At 48.1% G+C, this 21,343-nt stretch overlaps 1 protein-coding gene across 1 annotated transcript; it reads left to right on the top strand.

Moving 5' to 3' along the window:
- Positions 1 to 701: 701 nt before the first annotated feature.
- On the top strand, positions 702 to 1,862 carry LOC125518864. Its single transcript, XM_048683737.1, has one exon. It carries the CDS (start codon positions 1,047 to 1,049, stop codon positions 1,302 to 1,304), a length of 258 nt encoding a protein of 85 aa, XP_048539694.1. The 5' UTR covers positions 702 to 1,046; the 3' UTR covers positions 1,305 to 1,862.
- The last annotated feature ends 19,481 nt before the right edge of the window (positions 1,863 to 21,343 follow it).

The raw sequence follows: 21,343 nt of genomic DNA, 5'->3' as shown, positions 1-21,343 counted from the left end.
ATTGGCAGAACTTTGGTACAACACTGCTCATCATTCCTCCTTAGGGTGCTCTCCATTTAAAGCTCTCTATGGACAGGAACCTCATATGGGACAGTTTCTGAGAATTTCTGCGGATGCATCTCCTGATGTGCAACAATGGTTGCAGGACAGACAAGCCTATTCTGAGCACTTGAGACACCATCTTCAGAGAGCTCAACAAAAGTTTAAGGCTGATGCTGATCGACATAGATCACCTAGGGAATTTCAAGTTAGAGAATCTGTTTTTCTCAAGTTACAACCTTATGGCCAGCTTTCGTTGATCAACAAACCATGCCCCAAATTAGCTTTCAAGTACTTTGGGCCCTTCCAAATTCTGGAGAAATTGGACCAGCAGCCTACAGGTTGGATTTACCCTCTGAAGCTCAGATACACCCAGTGTTTCATGTATCTCAACTCAAGCAGCATGTGCCAGATCAGACCCCTGTGTTTAGATCTCTCCCTAAACCTCTGTCTCTGGATACTGAAGACTTGACTCCCACTGAAATTCTCGACAGAAGGTTGGTCAAGAAAGGAAACACTGCTCTATTACAAGGGTTGGTTCGCTGGGCAGACCTGCCACCTGACTTTGCCACCTGGGAAGACTACACTGCCCTGCAGAAGAGATTTCCAGCAGCAGCAGCTTGGGGACAAGCAGCTTCTCAAGAGGAGGGCACTGTCAGCACCTCAGCTCCACTGGGCGCTGCCGAGCCAGGCAGGCGCAAGATGAAGAAGATAGAACTAGGTGGCCACTGAGTCAAGGCGAGTAAACGGGCTAAGTTGGGTCGGTGGGCCATGGGCCGTCTGGGTGCGAGCGTGTGTGTTGTAATGGGTATATATCCCCACAGTCTGTACTGGTTTGGTATCGAAAAGGAAGGAAATGAAATAGGCTCTGTCCTTCCTCTCCTTTCCCTGCTTTCCTCTGCTCCCCTCGATCTTCTTCTTCCCCAAGTCCCAAATCCTAGGGTTTACCCAAGGCAAGGACGTGACAGAAGCCCGCGGCCGAGGAGGCGGGGGGCAGGAGGAAGAGGATGAAGGTGGTCAAGAGGAGGCTGTCGCAGGCGCTCATCGTCCACACCATGGCCTACCCCTACAAGATGGAGCACATCCCCGCCGACCGCCTGGCCAAGCGCTCCAAGTTCTTCCGCGAGTTCTACGCTGAAAGCAAGCAGACGGCCGACAAGATCGTGGCCTACCAGCGGGGACTCATCGACCAGTACAAGGCCAAGGGCTACGCGGAGGAGGACAGGGAGGTCACCGACGACGAGGAGGAGACGGTGGAGAGCTAGGGCAGCAGCCGTTTTTCTCTCTCAAAACTTCAATCTAGGGGTTGATTATCTGCAAGGAGACTACGTAGTACGGCGTCCGTGTTTGGTGCGCCTGTCATGAGTGTCTCCTGACTCCCTCAGTAGCTACTATCGTGTAATCATTCTCGGTGTTATCTTCGAGTGCCTTAGTGACCTAAAACATCTTACATTTGTTTACAGAGGCGGTATGTTGCCTTGTAAAATGAGAGAAGGTTATCTTCTGTCAAATTCATAGAGGTTCGGGTACAGAATGTGATACCCGGTGGAGAGCTAGGGCAGCAGCCATTTTTTCTTTCTTTCAAAACTTCAATCAAGGGGTTGATTATCTGTTAGGAGCCTACATAGTACGGCGTCCGTGTTTGCTCCCCTCACTAGCTACTATCGTGTATTCATTATCTTGGTGTTATCTTCGAGTAGCGAGTACCTTAGTGATCTAAAACATCTTACATTTGTTTACAGAGGGGTATGCTATTTATCATGTTGAATACCTTCTGTCAAATTCATAGAAGTTCAGGTACAGAATGTGGCCACACCCGGGTGAACAAAAAAAACAACAATATAAATCAAATCCAAACATTCTGAAACTTTGTGACATCAAACACGATCAAATGTTTAGGGAGATATATAAGCTATGGTTGGGATGAAGCCACACAGAGCTGTCCAAATATTGCCCGGCCCGGCCTTTACTGAATTATTTTGCTCTCCACTTCACCGCAAGCAGTGCTTTGCAGCTTGGTGTGCTTTTGCCCGAGTATTAATCATCCTGATCGTTTTTGTGCTGTGTTCAGAACACATATACATCGGTGGTGAGTTCAGAGCAATTTAATAGGAGAAGCTACACCAACCAATACAAACAGAACTAGTAGCCCAAGATGAGGAGCTAGCTTCATATTGCTACATTTTACTTTGACTGTGCCGGCGCCTGAAGTTTTTGTGAAGTGTTGGACCGACAACTATCCTTGCTTCTCCACAGCTTTGCACTGTCCTAAAATTGTGTGCAATCTGCTGCACAGCAAGCATCCATGTTTGAAGGGGTGCTTTGCTCCCTGTAAGGTTTGGAGGAATTTTGTAGAATAGAATTCTTATAGGAATCTTTCCTTCATAGAAATGGATTCCTATTCCTACATAAGATTGATTCCTATCCTTCATATTTCAAAGGAAAATAAACAAGAGTCTAGATTCAATGAAAAATTCCTTTGATGTGAATCAAATGACATCTCTTTTTCTATTCTTACTTATAGGATTTGAGATACATGTCATCTCATTTTCTATAAGTTTGTTATTCCTATGATAATTCCTATTCTATAAACCAAAGGAGGCCTAAATTTTTCATCAGTTCTACATGAAAAATGGTTTATTTTTTCAAAAAGGGGTGCTTTATTAATACTTAAAAGATTTAAGCATTACACCCGGCCTCTGCATAACTAAGATGCACACAGTCAAACAAGGTCCTCTCACACACAACGAAAAAAAAGATGAAATACAAAGAAGCATGTAGAGTCTGTATAACGCCTAAAGTGGAGGGAGGCTAATCCTATGATCATACTGCCACCCATGTTGGGTAAAAGGATCCCTCGTTTGTAGCCTCCAATCCTGCACACACCTCGGTAAACAGGTCTCGATTCTCCACGTGTTGTAGAGAGGACCATAAACGAAGAGTCCCGGTACATCTGTAAATAACCTGCCACAAAGAAGTACTTTTATCGTTAAAAACCCTATCATTTCTACATAGACAAAGCAACCAGATAATAGCAAGCACTCCCACCCCGAGAAGAGTTCTAAACATGTGACCAATCCCATGTAACCAGTTGCCAAACACATTAGCATCACTACAAGGAGGATACAAATCAGAAGCTATTTGAACGACTCACCATATAGAACGAGCCAATTTACATCGGAAGAATAAATATTTTATTGCCTCATCCTGGTGACAATAAAAACATTGTGAACTTCCATGCCAATTATGTAGGATCGAAAGTATGTCTAGAGGGGGGATTAGACTACTTGACCAAATAAAAATCTAGCCTTTTCCCAATTTTAAGTCTTAGCATATTTTAGCAACTTATCACTAGTCAAGCAATCAACCTACACGTGCAATTCTAAGAGTATAGCAGCGGAATATAAATCATTGCATATGAAGGTAAAGGGGAGGAGTTTGAGGGGAGCAAACACAATGTAGACACGGATATTTTTGGCGTGGTTCCGATTGGTACATCCACATTGATGGAGACTTCAACCCACGAAGGGTAATGGTTGCGGGAGTCCACAGAGAGCTCCACCCACGAAGGGTCCACGAAGAAGCAACCTTGTCTATCCCACCATGGCCATCGCCCATGAAGGACTTGCCTCACTTGGATAGATCTTCACGAAGTAGGCGATCCCCTTGCCATTACAAGCTCCTTGGTTCAACTCCACAATCTTGACGAAGGCTCCCAAGTGAGACCTAACCAATCTAGGAGACACCACTCTCCAAAAGGTAATAGATGGTGTGTTGATGATGAACTCCTTGCTCTTGTGCTTCAAATGATAGTCTCCCCAACACTCAACTCTCTCTCACATAGATTTGGATATGGTGGAAAGATGATTTGAGTGGAAAACAACTTGGGGAAGGCTAGAGATCAAGATTCTTGTGGTTGGATTGGAATGTCTTGGTCTCAGCACATGAGTAGGTGGTTCTCTCTCAGAAAATGAGTAGTGGAAGTGTAGGCACATTCTGATTGCTCTCTCCACGAATGGAGGAAGGGTGGAGGGGTATATATAGCCTCCACACAAAATCTAACCGTTACACACAATTTACCAAACTCGATGGGACCGAATAGTGAAACACGGTCAGACCGATTCAGTTCAAAATGTGAACGTTAGGCTTTTCGGTGGGACCGATTTTGTTAGGGTTAGGGCATAACTTAACCTCGGTGAGACCGATCACATGAACTCGGTGAGACCGATTTCATTAATAGGCAAACAGAGAGTTGGTTAGGCAAACACGATGGGACCGATCGCTCATTTCGGTGAGACCGAAACATTACGAAAAGGAAACAAAGAGTTTGCATTGCGAACTCGGTGGGACCGATCGCTCATCTCGGTTAGACCGAAAGTTATGAAGGGAAACGGAGAGTTTGCAATCCCATCTCGGTGAGACCGAGATCCCTATCGGTGAGACCAAACTGATTAGGGTTTCTGGCTATGGCTATGTCAAATAAATTCGGTGGCGCCAGATAGATCAAATCGGTGGGGCCGAATTTGTCTTTTGGTTTGGGACATATGTGGATATGAGAAAGTGGTTGAGGGCTTTTGGAGCAGATCACTAAGCATTTTGAGCAAGCAAGCCATTAAGCAACGCCTCAACCCCTTTTAATAGTATTGGCTTTTCCTATGGACTCAATGTGATCTTGGATCACTAAAATGAAAATGTAGAGTCTTGAGCTTGTGCCATTATGTGTCCTTAGCATTTTGAGGGGTCCACATCTCTAGTCCATGCCATCCCAATCATTGAACTTTCTGAAAACATTATCTTGAATGGATATTACTTCAATGAGCTATATGTTGTTAATAATTACCAAAACCACACAGGGATTAGTTGCACTTTCAAATCGGAATACATCAGACCCATGTGACAATTACACCATGGACAACCGCTGGAGCAGGATGTTCCATGATTGTAGTCTGGGTCCAATTAAATCTCTTCTGAGCGTCACATTTGGTGGAAATGATTCCATTACCACGGCGATAGTATCACCCTTGTGGTGCACAATGTTGTATAGAGCCGAATATTTTTCCTAGAGTGTGGCATTTCATAGCCACTTGTCCTCCCAGAATCTGATTTCTGAGTCGTCCTTAATCGAGAAGGATCCATAGCGGAAGGAATATTTCTTCGTAGCCATTAGACCCGCCCAAAAGTGGGAATCCCCAGGCTTCCAGTATACTTGGGATACCGCCTTGGAACCCACATATTTCCTCCTTAGTAGGGTTTGCTATACACCATCTTGCGTCAGTAATTTAAACAACCATTTGCCAAGGAGGGCCCTATTATTAACCTTAAGGTCATAAATGCCTAACCCGCCTTGGTCTTTGGGACAACAAACCGCACTCCATTTAGCCAGCCAATATTTCTTTCTCTCGTTATCTCCTGGCCAAAAGAATCTGGATCGGAAGTAATCCAATCTATGTAAAACTCCTTTTGGTAATGGGAAGAAGGAAATCATATATGGTATCATATTACTTAGTATTGAATTTATGAGGACCAATCTTTCACCCAGAGACAGCAGTTTACCTTTTCAACTGCTAAGTTTTTTTTGTAGTCTCTCCTTGATGTGTTTCAATTCAGGATTTATGAGTCTTCAATAATGTATCGGTATCCTCAAATATGTGATCGAAAACTGGCCCAACCCGCATCCAAACAGTTTAGCATACAGGTGGGCCTCGTCTTGAGCCTCGCCAAAGCAAAATAATTCACTTTTATGAAAGTTGATCTTAAGATCCGAGAGTTGCTCGAATACTAATAAAATCAGTTTCAGATTTTTCGCTTTCTCAAGGTCATGATCCATGAAGAGAATCATATCATCGACATATTGAAGTATAGAGAGACCACCATCAACTAGATGATTTATTACCCCATCAATTTGGGCATCAACCTTGGCACGCTCAATCATGACCGCTAGCATATTCGCCACTATAATGAATAGCATGGGCGATGATGAGTCACCTTGTCGCAATCCCTTCTTCGTTTGAAAATAGTGTCCAAAGTCATCATTGACCTTAATGGAACACTACCACCAGAAATGAAGTTATAGATCATAGCGCGCCACTCTTCAGAAAATCCTTTCATTCCGAGAATCCATCGAAGAAAGGGCCACATGTTGCTTTTTGAGATAGCTTACCAGGCTTGCTGCCTGGTAAAGAAAGGGCCACTTGACTTTGTCATAAGCCTTTTCAAAGTCTATTTTGAATACCACCCCATTCAACTTTTTCCAGTGTAATTCATGGACTGTTTCATGGAGGATAACAACTCCATCAAGAATGTGTCTGCCTTGCATAAAAGTCGTCCGTGAAGGCCGAATCACATGTTCAGCAACCAAATTTAGCCTAATAGTCGCAACCTTCATGAATATTTTAAAACTAACATTAAGGAGGCAAATAGGTCTATATTGTTGTATCCTTTCAGCCTCATTAACCTTAGGTAATAAGATAATCTCATCGTAGTTTAAGCTAAACAATTTTAGTTGGGCACCATGTAGGTCGCTAAACAAAAACTATGAGATCTGGTTTGATGACGATTGATATATATATATATACGGTATGCCATAAAGGCATCAGATATGCATCGATGAAACAGTGAAAATGGATGAATGACGCAAACCTATGATGGACAGTCAAAGCATCGTGTGATGGTGTGATGTGGAGCATCCTACGAACATCACCATGTCAAGAGTCCGTTTGGCAAGTGACACGTTCGACATCCACTTCACATACACAAAGGTGAATCATCTCCTTTACGTGTGTTCAGTTGGCCCCTTTGAGGATGGTATACTACTTGACACTCCACTCACGTGCATGCATAGGTATTTTCGGAACACTATGGACGACGAGGAGGAGTGCGAGCGCAAGTGTACAACTACACCATCCGCGAGGGAAGCGTGGAAACGAAGACGCAAGAAGAAGAGCTGCCGAAGAAGCTCTAGCGAGCGGACGTCTGGACGACCGGCCCCTCCCAACAAGCGGACGTCCGGCCCCCACCGGACGACCGGTACATCTACACCCGAGCCAATTCAGCGGAAGACCGACGACACCAGACAACCGGCGACCGGACGATCGCTAGCTACCGGACGTCCGGTGCCACCTCAACCGCGCCAAAGTGAGCGGAAGTCCGGCGACAACCGGACGTCCGGAAGCCCACGAGCCACCGGACGACCGGTCCCCAGCGGACGTCCCGTACCTGTCTGCGTACAGAGATCGGGCCCGAGGCCCATGTATCCCTCTCCCACTTACCCGTTCGTGGACCTAGACTATATATACCACTGTTCAAGATATCTTCCGATATGCTGATAAATCGGCCGATTTATCTCTTACCGCTGTCAGACCAATAAGATAAATCGGACGATAAATCTGCCGATATGGCGATAAATCGGCCGATATGCCGATAAACTGGCCAATTTACCCCTTATCGTGGGTCGACCGATAAGTTCCCGATAAGCGATATCCCCAACATTGATATATACTCCTCCACCTCCTCCTAGTTAGGGTTAGCGTTGGTTTAGCTCATATTTAGAGATAGATCTACGCTCATCCACTTAGGATCTACTCCTTGAGAGAGACCGCGACCTCTTCAGAGAAGATCCCTTTGGATTAAAGACCTCCTTGCGGAGAAGAACATCAAGACCTCCTCACGGAAAAGACCGGTTACCTCTTGTATCGTCCGTTGTTGACTTTGGATCGTGTATCTTCCTTTGTGTTCATGGATCTAGCGCATGTGTGATCATATTTGTTGGTTTCTCATGTTCCTCTCGTGTCTTTCCCCTCGTTTCTATCCTTGTGTTCTTCGTGTTCATCGCGGGATCCGCTCCTTTCGTGAAAGATCGGGCGATTAGGGTTCTACCCTACATCATCTTGGTATCATGAGCCACGTTGATCACAATTTCAGAGCCTCCCCTCTTTGTTTTCTAGCCTAATTTTGTTGTGTTCTTCCCCAATTTCGGAAATCTCCACCAAAAATAGCCCCAATTTTTTTTGATTTGTTGGTTTGAAGAAGTTTTGTTGATTTTGATCCATGGATTTGCTTCGTTTCAAGTGGATCTAGCATCTCCCCAAGTTTCCCCATTTTTCATCCACGAAATCTCTTCAATTTTGACCCCCAAATCCTCAAATTCCGACTAAAATCGCGTCCCGGATCTCAAATCCCGCGTTGACCCCGACCCACTGGACGACCGTCACTTTACCGGACGTCCGGAGCCGCAGGAACCACCCGACGTCCGACCTTACCGGACGACCGGAACCCCCTAACCAGAGCAGAATCAACGGACGTCCGCTACCTGTAGTTTCTCATTTTGGCTGATTTTTATTTTGTCCATAACTAATTCAGCCGGAGTCCGATTTTCGCGTTCTTTAGCTCGTTGAAAAGCTCTTGACATCCTCCTTCCCACAAAAATACAACCAACATCTTTTGACTCCATCAATTTTTGACAATTTTGGCATCTTTGCCTAGGGCTTCCACCACATCATCCGCTACACCACCACCGACTTCCGCAACCTAACCAATTTTGTTCCCCATCGCATTAGTGGTTGCTTGAGGAGTGATTTGAGTCTCCTAAGGTGTCTAGGCTACTTAGGGATGGTTGCTTCTTCTTCAACCACCACCACCACTTCCGCATAGGCATAGCCCACCATACATTTCCGCCACCCCAACTTAACCCAATTTTGTTTGTGTTGTGAGTTGTGTCTCCTAAGGTGTTTAGGCTACTTAGGGACCGTGCTTCCAACTCCGACACCGTGTATAGTCCACCACCTTAACCTCCACTTTGCCTACTCACATAACCCATCATTGCATTTCCGCAATTCCACTGAGCATCCACAAAACCACCACTGCATTCCCGCTACCACCATTTGACATTTCACGTTTGAGATTTTGAGTTCGCGGTTTTTCCATTTCCTAAGGTGTTTCGGCTACTTAGGGACGAGTCTCAATCATCTTGGTATCTCCATCAAGATCACCGCCACTCATCATCGCCAAGGACGGTAACCTCCATATCATCTCGGTATCGTGGTATCCCTCCATTGTATATTCCCTTCCCATTGCATTGTTAACCCCTAGCCCATTTTGCGCTACTTGCCTATCGAGACTAGCCATTTGAGTATTGCCGGCAATGTTACTTGTGCACATTAGTGATCTACACCATACATTGCACACATACCATATCATATTGGTATCATCATATCATCTCTTGTGCCTCAAGTTTGTTCCCGCATATACCCAATCGCTATCTTGGTTTGTGCATTCTACATAGTGGCCATATAAAAAAAGAATAAGCTTTTAAGCAAAAGAAAAGAGCAAAGAAGCTTGTAAGCAATAGCCATAGCATCATACCACATTGTCATATCCGATCATCTTGGATCATCTTGAGAAACACCGGGAACCATACATACATAGCATACTTGGGATAGAAAGTTCATACATTTTGCATCTTATAGGTTGTGCATAAGTGTCGTATCCGCCTATTGAGCAATCTTGCTAGCGTCTCTCTTGAGTTGTGCAACACGAGCGTTTTCTGTGGATTCCACATTTTGTGCTCATCCTTGGTTGCACGACCCCATTTATCTATCCGTGTGTGCATTTCCGTGTGCCATTCATTGCTATTGGTATACTTGTTTCACTTGCGAATTTGTGAATCTCTTTCAACATTATGGACTCCCGCTAACATTTTACATCAAATTTTTGTGCCACTATCCTCACCGAGCTCCACCATAAGCCTTATTTGTGTAGGTGTGAGAAACCGACAAGAATTGGTACCAATTGTGCTATTTCCTTGTCCACATTGGAGTGATCATTGACCCACTTTCAACTTCGGTCAAGGTACATTTGGTATTCGTTCTTCTCTTTCTACCACTCACATTTTTCTCTTGGAGGGATGGATAGGCAAGGCATTTCATCTTTGGTCTACAACAACAACGACGAGTTCGATGCCACGAACAACTCCAACGACGCCAAGATGCAAGCTCAAATGGAGGAGATCAAAGCCCTCATCAAGTCCTACAAGCGGTCTTCCTTGTCTTCGAGAAGATGCTCAAGAGCACATGCCTCCGAGCTACCATCTCCGGCAAAATCACATTGGCATCGACACCATCACCAACAAGGACGTGAAGGTCAAGAGCTCAACACCAACAACCGCTCAAAGACTTCACCATCTCCCTTGGCATCTTCGCCAAGCGACTTCAAGGCATCTTCGCCTTCGGATATACGACATCTTCGCCAACAAGCACCTCAAGACTACGCTCAACAGAAGCTCCCCAAGCTCAAGTCCGCGACTTCCACGAGCTACTACGACCTCGACACCGACCATGAGATTCCTTTCTATGGGACTCTAGAACCCGAGGAGTATCTCGAGTGGGAGCGTTTGATGGACGACTACCTCAAGCTACATCAAGTCCCTCCCGAAGATCAAGTGAAGTGCGCCACAAGGAACTTCCACGACTACGCGTCCACATGGTGGCTTCACGCACCTTCGGAGACCTACGACATGAGTTGGCCCAAGACGAAGAGAGCTTTGCGGCGAGAGTTGGTGCCTCCAACCTACACGGAACAACTTCTTCGCCAATTGGAGAACACCACCCAAGGATCCAAGTCCATCGACGAGTACTTCAAGGAGATGAAGAAAGCCTTGCGACGAGCCGACGTGGACGACCTCATTTCGATGAAGTTCCACTTCATGATGGGATTGCACAACGACATCTCCAAGACTCTCTTCCTCGAGAACTACAAGTCCCTCGACGACTACTATATTGGTGCTCTCAAGGCCGAACAAGAACTCATGAAGGCCAAGGCTTCTCCACCCCAAGCACATTTCTCGAAGACCAAGCTCCAAGAAGGTGAGCATGAGGATAGTACCACCAAGATGTCCAAGCCCGACGAGCTCCAAGACGATGATCCCAAGTTCGACTTCACCGCCATACCTCTTTGTGGCATTGTTGATGCCGAGTCCTCCATGACTCTTTTTCAAGGCGGTGCGTCGACGAGTACGACTACGGAGACCCTCAAGGACCAAGCTTTGGAGGCGAGCGACATGGTGACGATCAAGGATGATGCTTCCATCTTAGGAGGCGAGAGTGATGATGTGCCATCTTCGGCCTTCATCCACGGAGACGGCGATGAGATGGTTGAGCATGGGATTTTCCCTTCGACCACGGCGACATATGATGACTTGAGTGACTTTTGCCACCATATTGAGAGTGAGAGTGACTTCACCACTAGCCCCATATATGATGTGTTTCCACAATTCCCATGTGAGGAGAGCCACAACCCCCACCACTTGAGTGAGATGAGTAACTCCACCATATGTGAGTTTGAGCGCACCTATTTTGAGGGAGCGAGTGAACCACCACATAGAGAGTGTGTGATAGTTGATAGGGCATGTGAGGCCATTTGCATTTCTAACAACTTGACCTCTACCTCTATTGTGTCTTCTCATTTGGTGCTAGGTCCCATCTATGATGACGCGCCGGTTCTCGACGACTTCATCCTACCTTTGGACAAGACGATGGCCATGGTGGAATATGATGCACCCCCCACATGGTTGCATCAAGATGAAGATGACCACCATTTGGTCTTTCCCACCTCACCTACACCACTTGAGTGGAATGAACAAGGTAACATAGGTGAAGGTGATGCTCTAGTCCCACTAGTGGACATTCATGACATTGATTGCTTGCATGATGTTGATCCCCCTATTGCCATGCTTCATGCTAGTGCAACTTCCCCATGCGATGATTTACCCATTTATGATGAGTATGATGATTGCCATGTGGAGTCTATTAGTTGTGATGCCATGTTACATAGGATCTTTTATGACAATTCTTTAGGTCACATCATGTTTGCCAATCTGCTTGACTTGTCATATGCTATGCATGAGATCAACAATATGTCATATTTGCAATCTCTTCATAGTGACTATGCATATTCCATTAAAATTAACCCAATTTGCACATATGGCATAGATGACAAGCCCATGGTTATTGGCATTTGTTTCTCTTGTGATGATATTGATATGCTCCCTTTGCATCATTTATCTCATATGCCATGCCATGACTACCTAGCATCGGATATGCATTGTTGTGGATGTTGTCCATTTTCTCCATGTGATGTTTACGATATTGCTCATGAGGAGACCCCCATAGTTTCCTCATGCATTTTAGGAGATTTTGATTCATCCCATTCATTGCATGATCCCAATACTTGTGTGCACAATATGCTCCCCATGAATAACAATGCTATTGTTGTGCCTTATACTTGTATGCTCAATTTGCATCCCCATCGTGTTATACACAATAACTATTCTTTCATGATGGATGCCATGTTCTTATACCATGCATCAAATTTCTTTGAGCGATGCTTAACTTGTACTAACTCTCATGTGCACATACACATCATGATGGATGATGTGTACATTTACCACACACACAATCTCTTTTGTTTGTGCCTCTTTTGTGTAGGTACCCACGAATACTTGTCAACCTCACAATCCCATGAGTTGACAAAACGAGCTCTAGAGAGCAATGATGACTTGGGATCCCATGGAGTGTCTTTCCTGATGAAGCTATGTACCTAGGGTAGGGTCATGGACCTGTCCAGCATACCCTCCCCAAGGACATCTTTACAAAGAATCGGAAGCAGTCGAAGAGAAATCATCATCCACTCGACCGCGGAGATGCGCTCACTCGACCACCTTGAAGACACTCGACCACCAGAAGATGGGGAACCCTCCACTCTGCAACGGTTAGGACTTAAACCATAGCATCATGAGAATTTATGACATTTTACTGTAGACGTTACCAGTAACGCCTTTCCTTTATGAGCATTGAACCCTGAGTAACGGAGGGGGGCTGGGGTCCTGACGCACTCTATATAAGCCACCCCCTCCTCTGGGACAAGGGTTCGCACTTTTGTAAACTCACACACACACATATAATCCAGTCGACCGCCTCAGGGCACCGAGACGTAGGGCTGTTACTTCCTCCGAGAAGGGCCTGAACTTGTAAAACTCGTGTGTACAACTACTCCATAGCTAGGATCTTGCCTCCTCATACCTACCCCCCATTCTACTGTCAGTCTTAGATCCACGACAGTTGGCGCCCACCGTGGGGCAGGTGTCTTAGAGAATTATTGGAGAAATTGCAATTTTTCCGATAGCCATCATCATGGTTCCAGGCGAAGGTTTGGCTGAGGGCCGCGAGATCCGTCTCGGCGCGCTCGTGTTTGTCGCCGACGACTCCGCTTGGCTTCAGGAGGCACCACTCGACGTCGACGCGCTCCCCGCCCGTGGGGCGACACACTTTCACGCGTGCGTCCGCGGCGTCCTCCTGCGGCAACCGTCGACCCAGTACCAGTCGACTCCAACGGCTTTCCCCCTCCCTGCGACCCGCCGGAGCAAGCGCACCGACCGATCGAGGATTCAACGGTGGGTGAAGCATGCGGTGGCCCGCCAGTCGCCCACCCCTCAAGTCACGGCGCTCGAGCCCGACGAGTCTCTCTACGTCCTGTTCAATCTGTCGACTGGCTCCGTAGAGATTGCATCTGAGTGCGGCAGCAATGACTCGGCAGCGGAAGTCCTGATGGTCAATGGACCACGCGGTCCTCCTGGCTTCGATCGTGAAGACGGAGGTGACGGGAACGGCGATCCGTCGCGCGTTCACGAGGAGTACCGCCCCGAGCCTCTCTCCTCGCAACAGAGAGAAGAACTTCGTCGCCGAAACATGGATGCCCTGCATACTCCTATAGTTGGAGAAACGCCCGAGGCCCAGGCCTTGGAACAGGCTCGCTTGGCCAATCTGGCTGAGCGCACTCGGCTGGAGAACCTACAGCGCGCACTCGACGATCGCGCTCGTCAACGTGCTCCTGAGTCCAGCCGACGCCAACTTTTTCCACCTCCGGCTCAGGTATACCGGACACCGATCCAAAACCTAGCAGCTGCTTCCCGGATAGCAGAGTCGATTCAACCTTCCCAGTCAGAAGCTGGCCGAGGTCTGGCGCAGATCAGGGCCTTGCTCCGGGCAGCAGGAGAGCAGAATACGGCCGTGTCTCAGTCGTGGGATAGGATCCATAGCAGATCTGTGGTCGCAGATATGGTCCAGCCGGCCCATAGCCCGAGATCGCCCCCGAGGCGTGAGGGACATGGAGAGCGGCATGATCAGTACAGAAACCAGGAGCAGTATGATCGTCGAGCCGATCGCGATGGTCACCGTCGAGTGCCCACGCCTCCTCCAAGGAGTGGGTCATACGTGCCGCGGCCACATGAAGACAGGCGCCCTAACAGCGTCGGAAGAGGTATTCCAGTCGACCCCAGGGAGCCAGGCTTTGATGCGAGATCTATTCTCGTACAAGGCTTGGTCGACAGAAACAGAGCTCACCGAGATGGCCATGACAGAGGCCCGCAAACCAGTAATAGGGTGCATGTCTCTGGCCCAGAGTGCTTCAGCAGCGCTATCAGAGCTACAGTGATTCCCCCCAACTTCAGGTTGGCGACTGGAGTCAGTAAGTTCACCGGAGAGTCCAAGCCTGACGCCTGGCTTGAAGACTACCGAGTGGCTGTCTAGATTGGTGGCGGCAATGATGAGGTGGCCATGAAACACCTTCCTCTGATGTTGAAGGGCTCGGCTAGGGCGTGGCTGAATTAGTTGGCACCTAGCAGCATCTATACTTGGGAAGATCTCGCCCGAGTGTTTGTCAGAACGTTTGAGGGTACTTGCAAGCGGCCAGCAGGTTTGACAGAATTACAGTGTTGCGTCCAAAAACCGAATGAAACTTTGAGAGATTATATCCAGAGGTGGATCACCCTGCACCACACGGTGGAAGATGTGTCTGATCATCAGGCAATTTGTGCTTTCAAGGAAGGCGTCAGGTACCGGGAGTTGAACCTAAAATTCAGTCGGACAAGAAACATGACTCTGACTCGGATGATGGAAATCGCCACCAAGTATGCCAATGGTGAAGAGGAGGAGCGACTGCGGAGCGGCAAGCACAAAGCAGTCGCCCATGAAGCCGGAGGAGGAAACTCCAGTCGAAAACAAAAACGCAAGGCCGAACCAGCTGCTCTGGGTGAGGCATTGGCTGTGGTTCAAGGAAAGTTCAAGGGGAAGCCCAAAGGGCCGTGGAACCCCAAGAAAGTAAAAGATCAGGATGGAAATGACGTGTTGGATCTGCCATGCCATATCCACACCAAAAAAGACGAAGAAGGTAATTTCATTTACCCGAAGCATACCACTCGACAGTGTCGGCTCCTGATCCAGCAGTTCTGAGAGAAACAGCCCAAGGAAAAGGAGAAGGAGGCAGACAAGGCTGAGAGTGAAGGAGAATATGATGATGGTTATCCTCACGTGAATTCCACTCTGATGATTTTTGCTAATGTTGAAAACAAGAGTCGATTGATAGTCATCAACAGAGAAGTGAACATGGTCGCTCCGGCGACACCCAGTTACTTGAAATGGTCGCAGACTGCCATTACATTCGACCAGTCTGATCATCCAGCGCACATCGCCACCCCTGGGAGGCAAGCGCTGGTGGTCGACCCGGTGGTCGAAGGCACTCGACTGACAAAGGTCCTGATGGACGGTGGTAGTGGCCTGAACATTCTGTATGCAGAAACATTGAAAGGAATGGGGCATTCTGATGTCCAGACTCAGTGAAAGCCATATGAATTTCCATGAGGTCATCTTGGGCAAGAAGGCTGCATCCCTCGGTCAGATTGCACTCGACGTGGTTTTCGGTGATGCCAAAAATTACCGCAAAGAAAAGTTGACGTTTGAAGTTGTGGATTTTTAGAGTGTGTATCATGCAATTCTGGGCAGGCCAGCTTATGCACGATTCATGGCTCGACCTTGTTACGTGTACCTCAAACTGAAGATGCATGGTCCCAGAGGAGTGATCACTATCTCTGGTAATCGGAAAAAGGCGGAAGAGTGTTTCCAAAAGGGCTCAAAGATCGCCGATGCCCAGATGGCCGTGGCAGAATTGCAAGAATACCAGAAAAATGCAGACCCGAGTGCCTTGTTGCGAGCCAAGAAGCCAGCCACGGATTCAGCATTCCAGTCGTCTGGCGAGACGAAGTCTGTTCACATCCACCCGACGAACCCCAATGCAGCTCCGACCCACATTTCGACCACACTCGACTCCAAATAGGAAGAAGCGCTCATCCAGTTCCTCCGTGAGAACTGGGACATCTTTGCATGGAAGCCTTCTGACATGCCAGGTGTTCCCAGGGGACTGGCTGAGCATCGTTTGCGAGTCGACCCGAAAGTGAAACCAGTCAAAGAGCATCTTCGACGGTCCGCCATCCAGAAAAGAAAAGCAATCGGCGAAGAGGTGGCTCGGCTTTTGGCAGCTGAGTTTATCCGAGAGATTTACCACTCCGAGTGGTTAGCCAATGTTGTCATGGTCCCAAAGAAAGATGACTCACTCCACATGTGCATCGATTTCAAGCATATCAATCGGGCCTGCCCGAAAGATCACTTCCCTCTCCCTCGCATCGATCAGATAGTCGACTCGACTGCTGGGTGCGAGCGTTTGTCCTTTTTGGATGCCTACTCCGGGTACCACCAGATCCGTCTGTACGGACCCGACGAAATAAAGACAACCTTTATCACCCCGTTCGGTTCGGGTGCTTCTGTTATGTCACAATGCCATTCGGCTTGAAGAACGCTGGAGCCACATTTATGCGAATGATTCAGAAGTGCCTGCTCACTCAGATCAGTCGGAATGTGGAAGCATACATGGATGACATTGTGGTCAAGTCACGTAAAGGTTCCGACTTGCTGACCGACCTCACTGAAACCTTTACCAACCTCAGAAGGTATGATATCAAGCTCAATCCATCAAAGTGCACGTTTGGAGTTCCAAGCGGAAAGTTGCTCGGTTTTCTTGTTTCCGAACGAGGAATCGATGCTAACCCAGAGAAAGTAGGCGCTATACTCCAAATGAAACGCCCTATGTGTGTGCATGATGTCCAGAAGCTTACTGGTTGCTTAGCCGCCCTAAGTCAATTCATTTCTCGCCTCGGTGAAAAGGTGCTGCCTCTTTACCGACTGCTAAAGAAATCAGATAAGTTCGAGTGGACTCCAGAAGCTGATGCAGCATTTGCAGAGCTAAAAGCGCTGCTTTCAACCCAGCCGGTGCTTGCTGCTCCAATCAGCAAAGAGCCTCTTTTGCTTTATATAGCAGCCACTGGACAAGTCGTCAGTACAGTACTTATGGTCGAGCGGGAAGAAGAAGGAAAAAGTGTAGAAAGTTCAACGCCCAGTTTATTATATTTCCGAAGTCCTGACCCCGTCAAAGCAGAGATATCCTCACTATCAGAAGCTTGTCTATGGAATTTACATGACCACGAAGAAGGTTGCACACTACTTCTTAGATCACTCTGTTACAGTCGTCAGCGACGCTCCATTGTCAGAGATTCTGCACAACAGGGATGCAACTGGTCGAGTGGCAAAATGAGCGATTGAACTCCTTCCCTTGGATATCAAGTTTGAGGCAAAGAAAGCTATCAAGTCCCAAGCAATAGCAGATTTCCTCGCCGAGTGGATCGAATAGCAACTGCCGACTCAAGTTCACTCGGAGCACTGGACCATGTTCTTTGACGGATCCAAGATGTTGAACGGTTCTGGTGCTGGAGTAGTTCTGGTATCCCCTCGAGGAGACAAGCTCAGATATGTCCTCCAGATTCACTTTGATTCCTCCAACAATGAAGCAGAGTATGAAGCACTCCTGTATGGGTTGCGCATGGCCATCTCACTCGGTGATTTGGTAGTTAATCAAGTGATGAAGGAGTGGGACGTCAGAAGCCCAGCCATGACTGGTTACTGCAACGCGGTGAGAAAGCTTGAGAAGAAGTTCGAGGGGTTAGAACTCCACCACATCCCCCGATTGAAAAATCAAGAAGCCGATGAATTGGCAAAGATAGGTTCCAAGAGAGAAGCCATTCCCAGCAATGTGTTCTTGGAGTATATTCACACACCGACAGTTCAGGAAGACCGCAAGAGCGCCACGGATCCGACTGAAGTTGAGGTCCCAGCTATGGTCGACCTAATCATGGAGGTTCTGGCCATTACTCCCGACTGGACGGTGCCCTACATTGCGTACATCCTCAGGAAACAGCTCCCAGAGGATGAAGAAGAAGCTCGACAGATCGTCCGCCGATCTAAAGCTTTTACTGTGATAAGAGGGCAGCTGTTCAGAGAAAGTGTGACTGGAGTCGGTCAGAAGTGCATAACACCAGAAGAAGGTCGAATGATCCTCAATGACATCCACTCGGGGACCTGTGGCCACCATGCGTCCTCTCGGGCCATCGTGGCTAAAGCATACCGAGCTGGATTCTATCGGCCACGAGCAAATGAGATGGCGAAAGATATAGTCGACAGATGTGAAGGCTGTCAATTTTACTCCGATATGTCTCACAAGCCAGCGTCAGCCCTGAAGACCATTCCCCTCGTCTGGCCCTTCGCTGTTTGGGGACTGGATATGGTTGGACCGCTGAGGACCTTCAAAACCGGCTTCACTCACGTGCTCGTTGCAGTCGACAAGTTTACCAAATGGATCGAAGCCAAACCTATCAAGAACCTTGACGCCAGCACCGCTGTCAGTTTTATCAGAGAATTGACATTCAGATATGGAGTCCCACACAGCATCATCACGGACAACGGGTCGAACTTCGATTCCGATGAGTTCAGAATTTTCTGCGCCTCTCAGGGCACTCGAGTCGACTATGCTTCTGTTGCTCACCCGTAGTCGAACGGACAAGCAGAAAAAGCCAACGTCCTAATTCTCAAAGGACTAAAGCCCCGACTGATGCGTGATCTCAAACACGCAGCAGGTGCTTGGGTTGATGAACTTCCATCAGTTCTGTGGGGTTTAAGGACAACTCCTAATCGGTCGACTGGAAGAACTCCTTTCTTCTTAGTCTATGGAGCCGAAGCTGTTCTGCCAAGTGACTTGCTCCACAACGCACCCCGAGTTGAACTCTTCTCCGAAGCAGAAGCAGAGCAGGCCCGACAAGATTCAGTCGATCTCTTAGAGGAGGAAAGAGAGATGTCCTTGATCCGCTCGACCATTTATCAGCAAGATTTGTGTCGATTCCACGCCAGGAATGTGAGGGGTCGGGCCTTTCAAGAAGGAGACTTGGTTCTTCGAGTGGATCAGCAGAAACCACACAAGCTCGCTCCAACTTGGGAAGGCCCCTTCATCGTCACCAAAGTTATCCACAACGGAGCATACCATCTTTACAGTATCAAGCATCAGAAAGACGAGCCACGGGCTTGGAACGCCGAGCTGCTCCGCCCCTTTTATACTTAAACACTTATTTGAATAAAATGTAATAAGCAACACCTTTTGTAATTCGTTTATCAAAGACAAGAGCTTACGGTTCTCTCATTCGATTGTGTTGTTCTTATTTACTCCTGAAATCCCCCAGTGGGTGGGTTTAGTCGCGAATCCGTTCCACCTAAGTTCGAAAAAATCCTACCAAGTGGAGAGCAATCCTCCCACTCGGGGGCTTAGCTGCAGTCGAGCACTCGCCTAAGTTCTCTCACTAAGAGGCTTAACGGCAGTCCAGCACTCGCCTAAGTTTGAAAAAATCCTACCGAGTGGAGAGCAATCCTCCCACTCGGGGGCTTAGCTGCAGTCGAGCACTCGCCTAAGTTCCCTCAATAAGAGGCTTAACGGCAGTCCAGCACTCGCCTAAGTTTGAAAAAATCCTTCCGAGTGGAGAGCAATCCTCCCACTCGGGGGCTTAGCTGCAGTCGAGCACTCGCCTAAGTTCTCTCACTAAGAAGCTTAACGGTAGTCCAGCACTCGCCTAAGTTTGAAAAAATCCTACCGAGTGGAGAGCAGTCCTTCCACTCGGGGGCTTAGCTGCAGTCGAGCACTTGCCTAAGTTCTCTCACTAAGAGACTTAACGGCAGTCCAGCACTCGCCTAAGTTTGAAAAAACCCTACCGAGTGGAGAGCAGTCCTCCCACTCGGGGGCTTAGCTGCAGTCGAGCACTCGCCTAAGTTCTCTCACTAAGAGACTTAACGGCAGTCCAGCACTCGCCTAAGTTTGAAAAAACCCTACCGAGTGGAGAGCAGTCCTCCCACTCGGGGGCTTAGCTGCAGTCGAGCACTCGCCTAAGTTCTCTCACTAAGAGACTTAACGGCAGTCCAGCACTCGCCTAAGTTTGAAAAAACCCTACCGAGTGGAGAGCAGTCCTCCCACTCGGAGGCTTAGCTGCAGTCGAGCACTTGCCTAAGTTCTCTCACTAGGAGACATAACGGCAGTCCAGCACTCGCCTAAGTTTGAAAAAACCCTACCGAGTGGAGAGCAGTCCTCCCACTCGGAGGCTTAGCTGCAGTCGAGCACTCGCCTAAGTTCTCTCACTAAGAGGCTTAACGACAGTACAGTACTCACCTACGTTTGGAAAAATCCTACCGAGTGGAGAGAAATCCTCCCACTCGGGGGCTTAGCTGCAGTCCAGTACTCGCCTAAGTTTGAGACCCATCCCTATCCGCAAGGACGACGAGGTGCAGGCCGACTGCAACCTTCTCCTTCGGAGCTGCGACACAAATACAACGTCCGCTCCATCCCTATCCGCAAGGACGACGAGGTGCAGGTCGACTGCAACCTTCTCCTTCGGAGCTGCGGCACAAATACAACGTCCGCTCCATCCCTATCCGCAAGGACGACGAGGTGCAGGTCGACTGGAACCTTCTCCTTCGGAGCTGCAGCACAAATACAACGTCCGCTCCATCCTTATCCGCAAGGATGACGAGGTGCAGGTCGACTGCCACCTTCTCCTTCGGAGCTGCGGCACAAATACAACGTCCGCTCCATCCCTATCCGCAAGGACGAAGAGGTGCAGCAAGCAAAGTCCATCCGAAGGCAAACACAAGCACATTCGGAGATAAACCAACTTCAGATAAATACTAAAAGGTTCCAAGCAGCGAATCAAAGGTACTCGGGCATCAAGCCCGAAGGAGTTTAACGGTTACAGAAACCACTCGGCGTTCCGAGGCAAATTTAAAGTGTATCCAAGTTTCATAAGATTGTTCACTCGGCCGGAGGAGGGCTGGCAGGCTCCATGAATGAGTCCAGATCGATCCCATCAGCGATCCGAGTGGCGGCAGCAATGAAAGTCTCCATGAAGGACTGGAAGTCGTGCTTTTTGGTGTTAGCGACTTTGATCGCAGCTAGCTTGTCTTCACGAGCCTCCTTGCAATGGACTCGCACCAGGGACAGCGCCACGTCAGCACCACACCGGGCGGAGGATTTCTTCCATTCTTGCACTCGGTCAGGG

This window comes from Triticum urartu, chromosome 7 (assembly GCF_003073215.2).
Source record: "Triticum urartu cultivar G1812 chromosome 7, Tu2.1, whole genome shotgun sequence".
In the NCBI taxonomy this organism is placed as follows: domain Eukaryota; kingdom Viridiplantae; phylum Streptophyta; class Magnoliopsida; order Poales; family Poaceae; genus Triticum; species Triticum urartu.
Note: the sequence above shows the minus strand (reverse complement) of the source record. Positions and strands in the feature narration are given on the sequence as shown.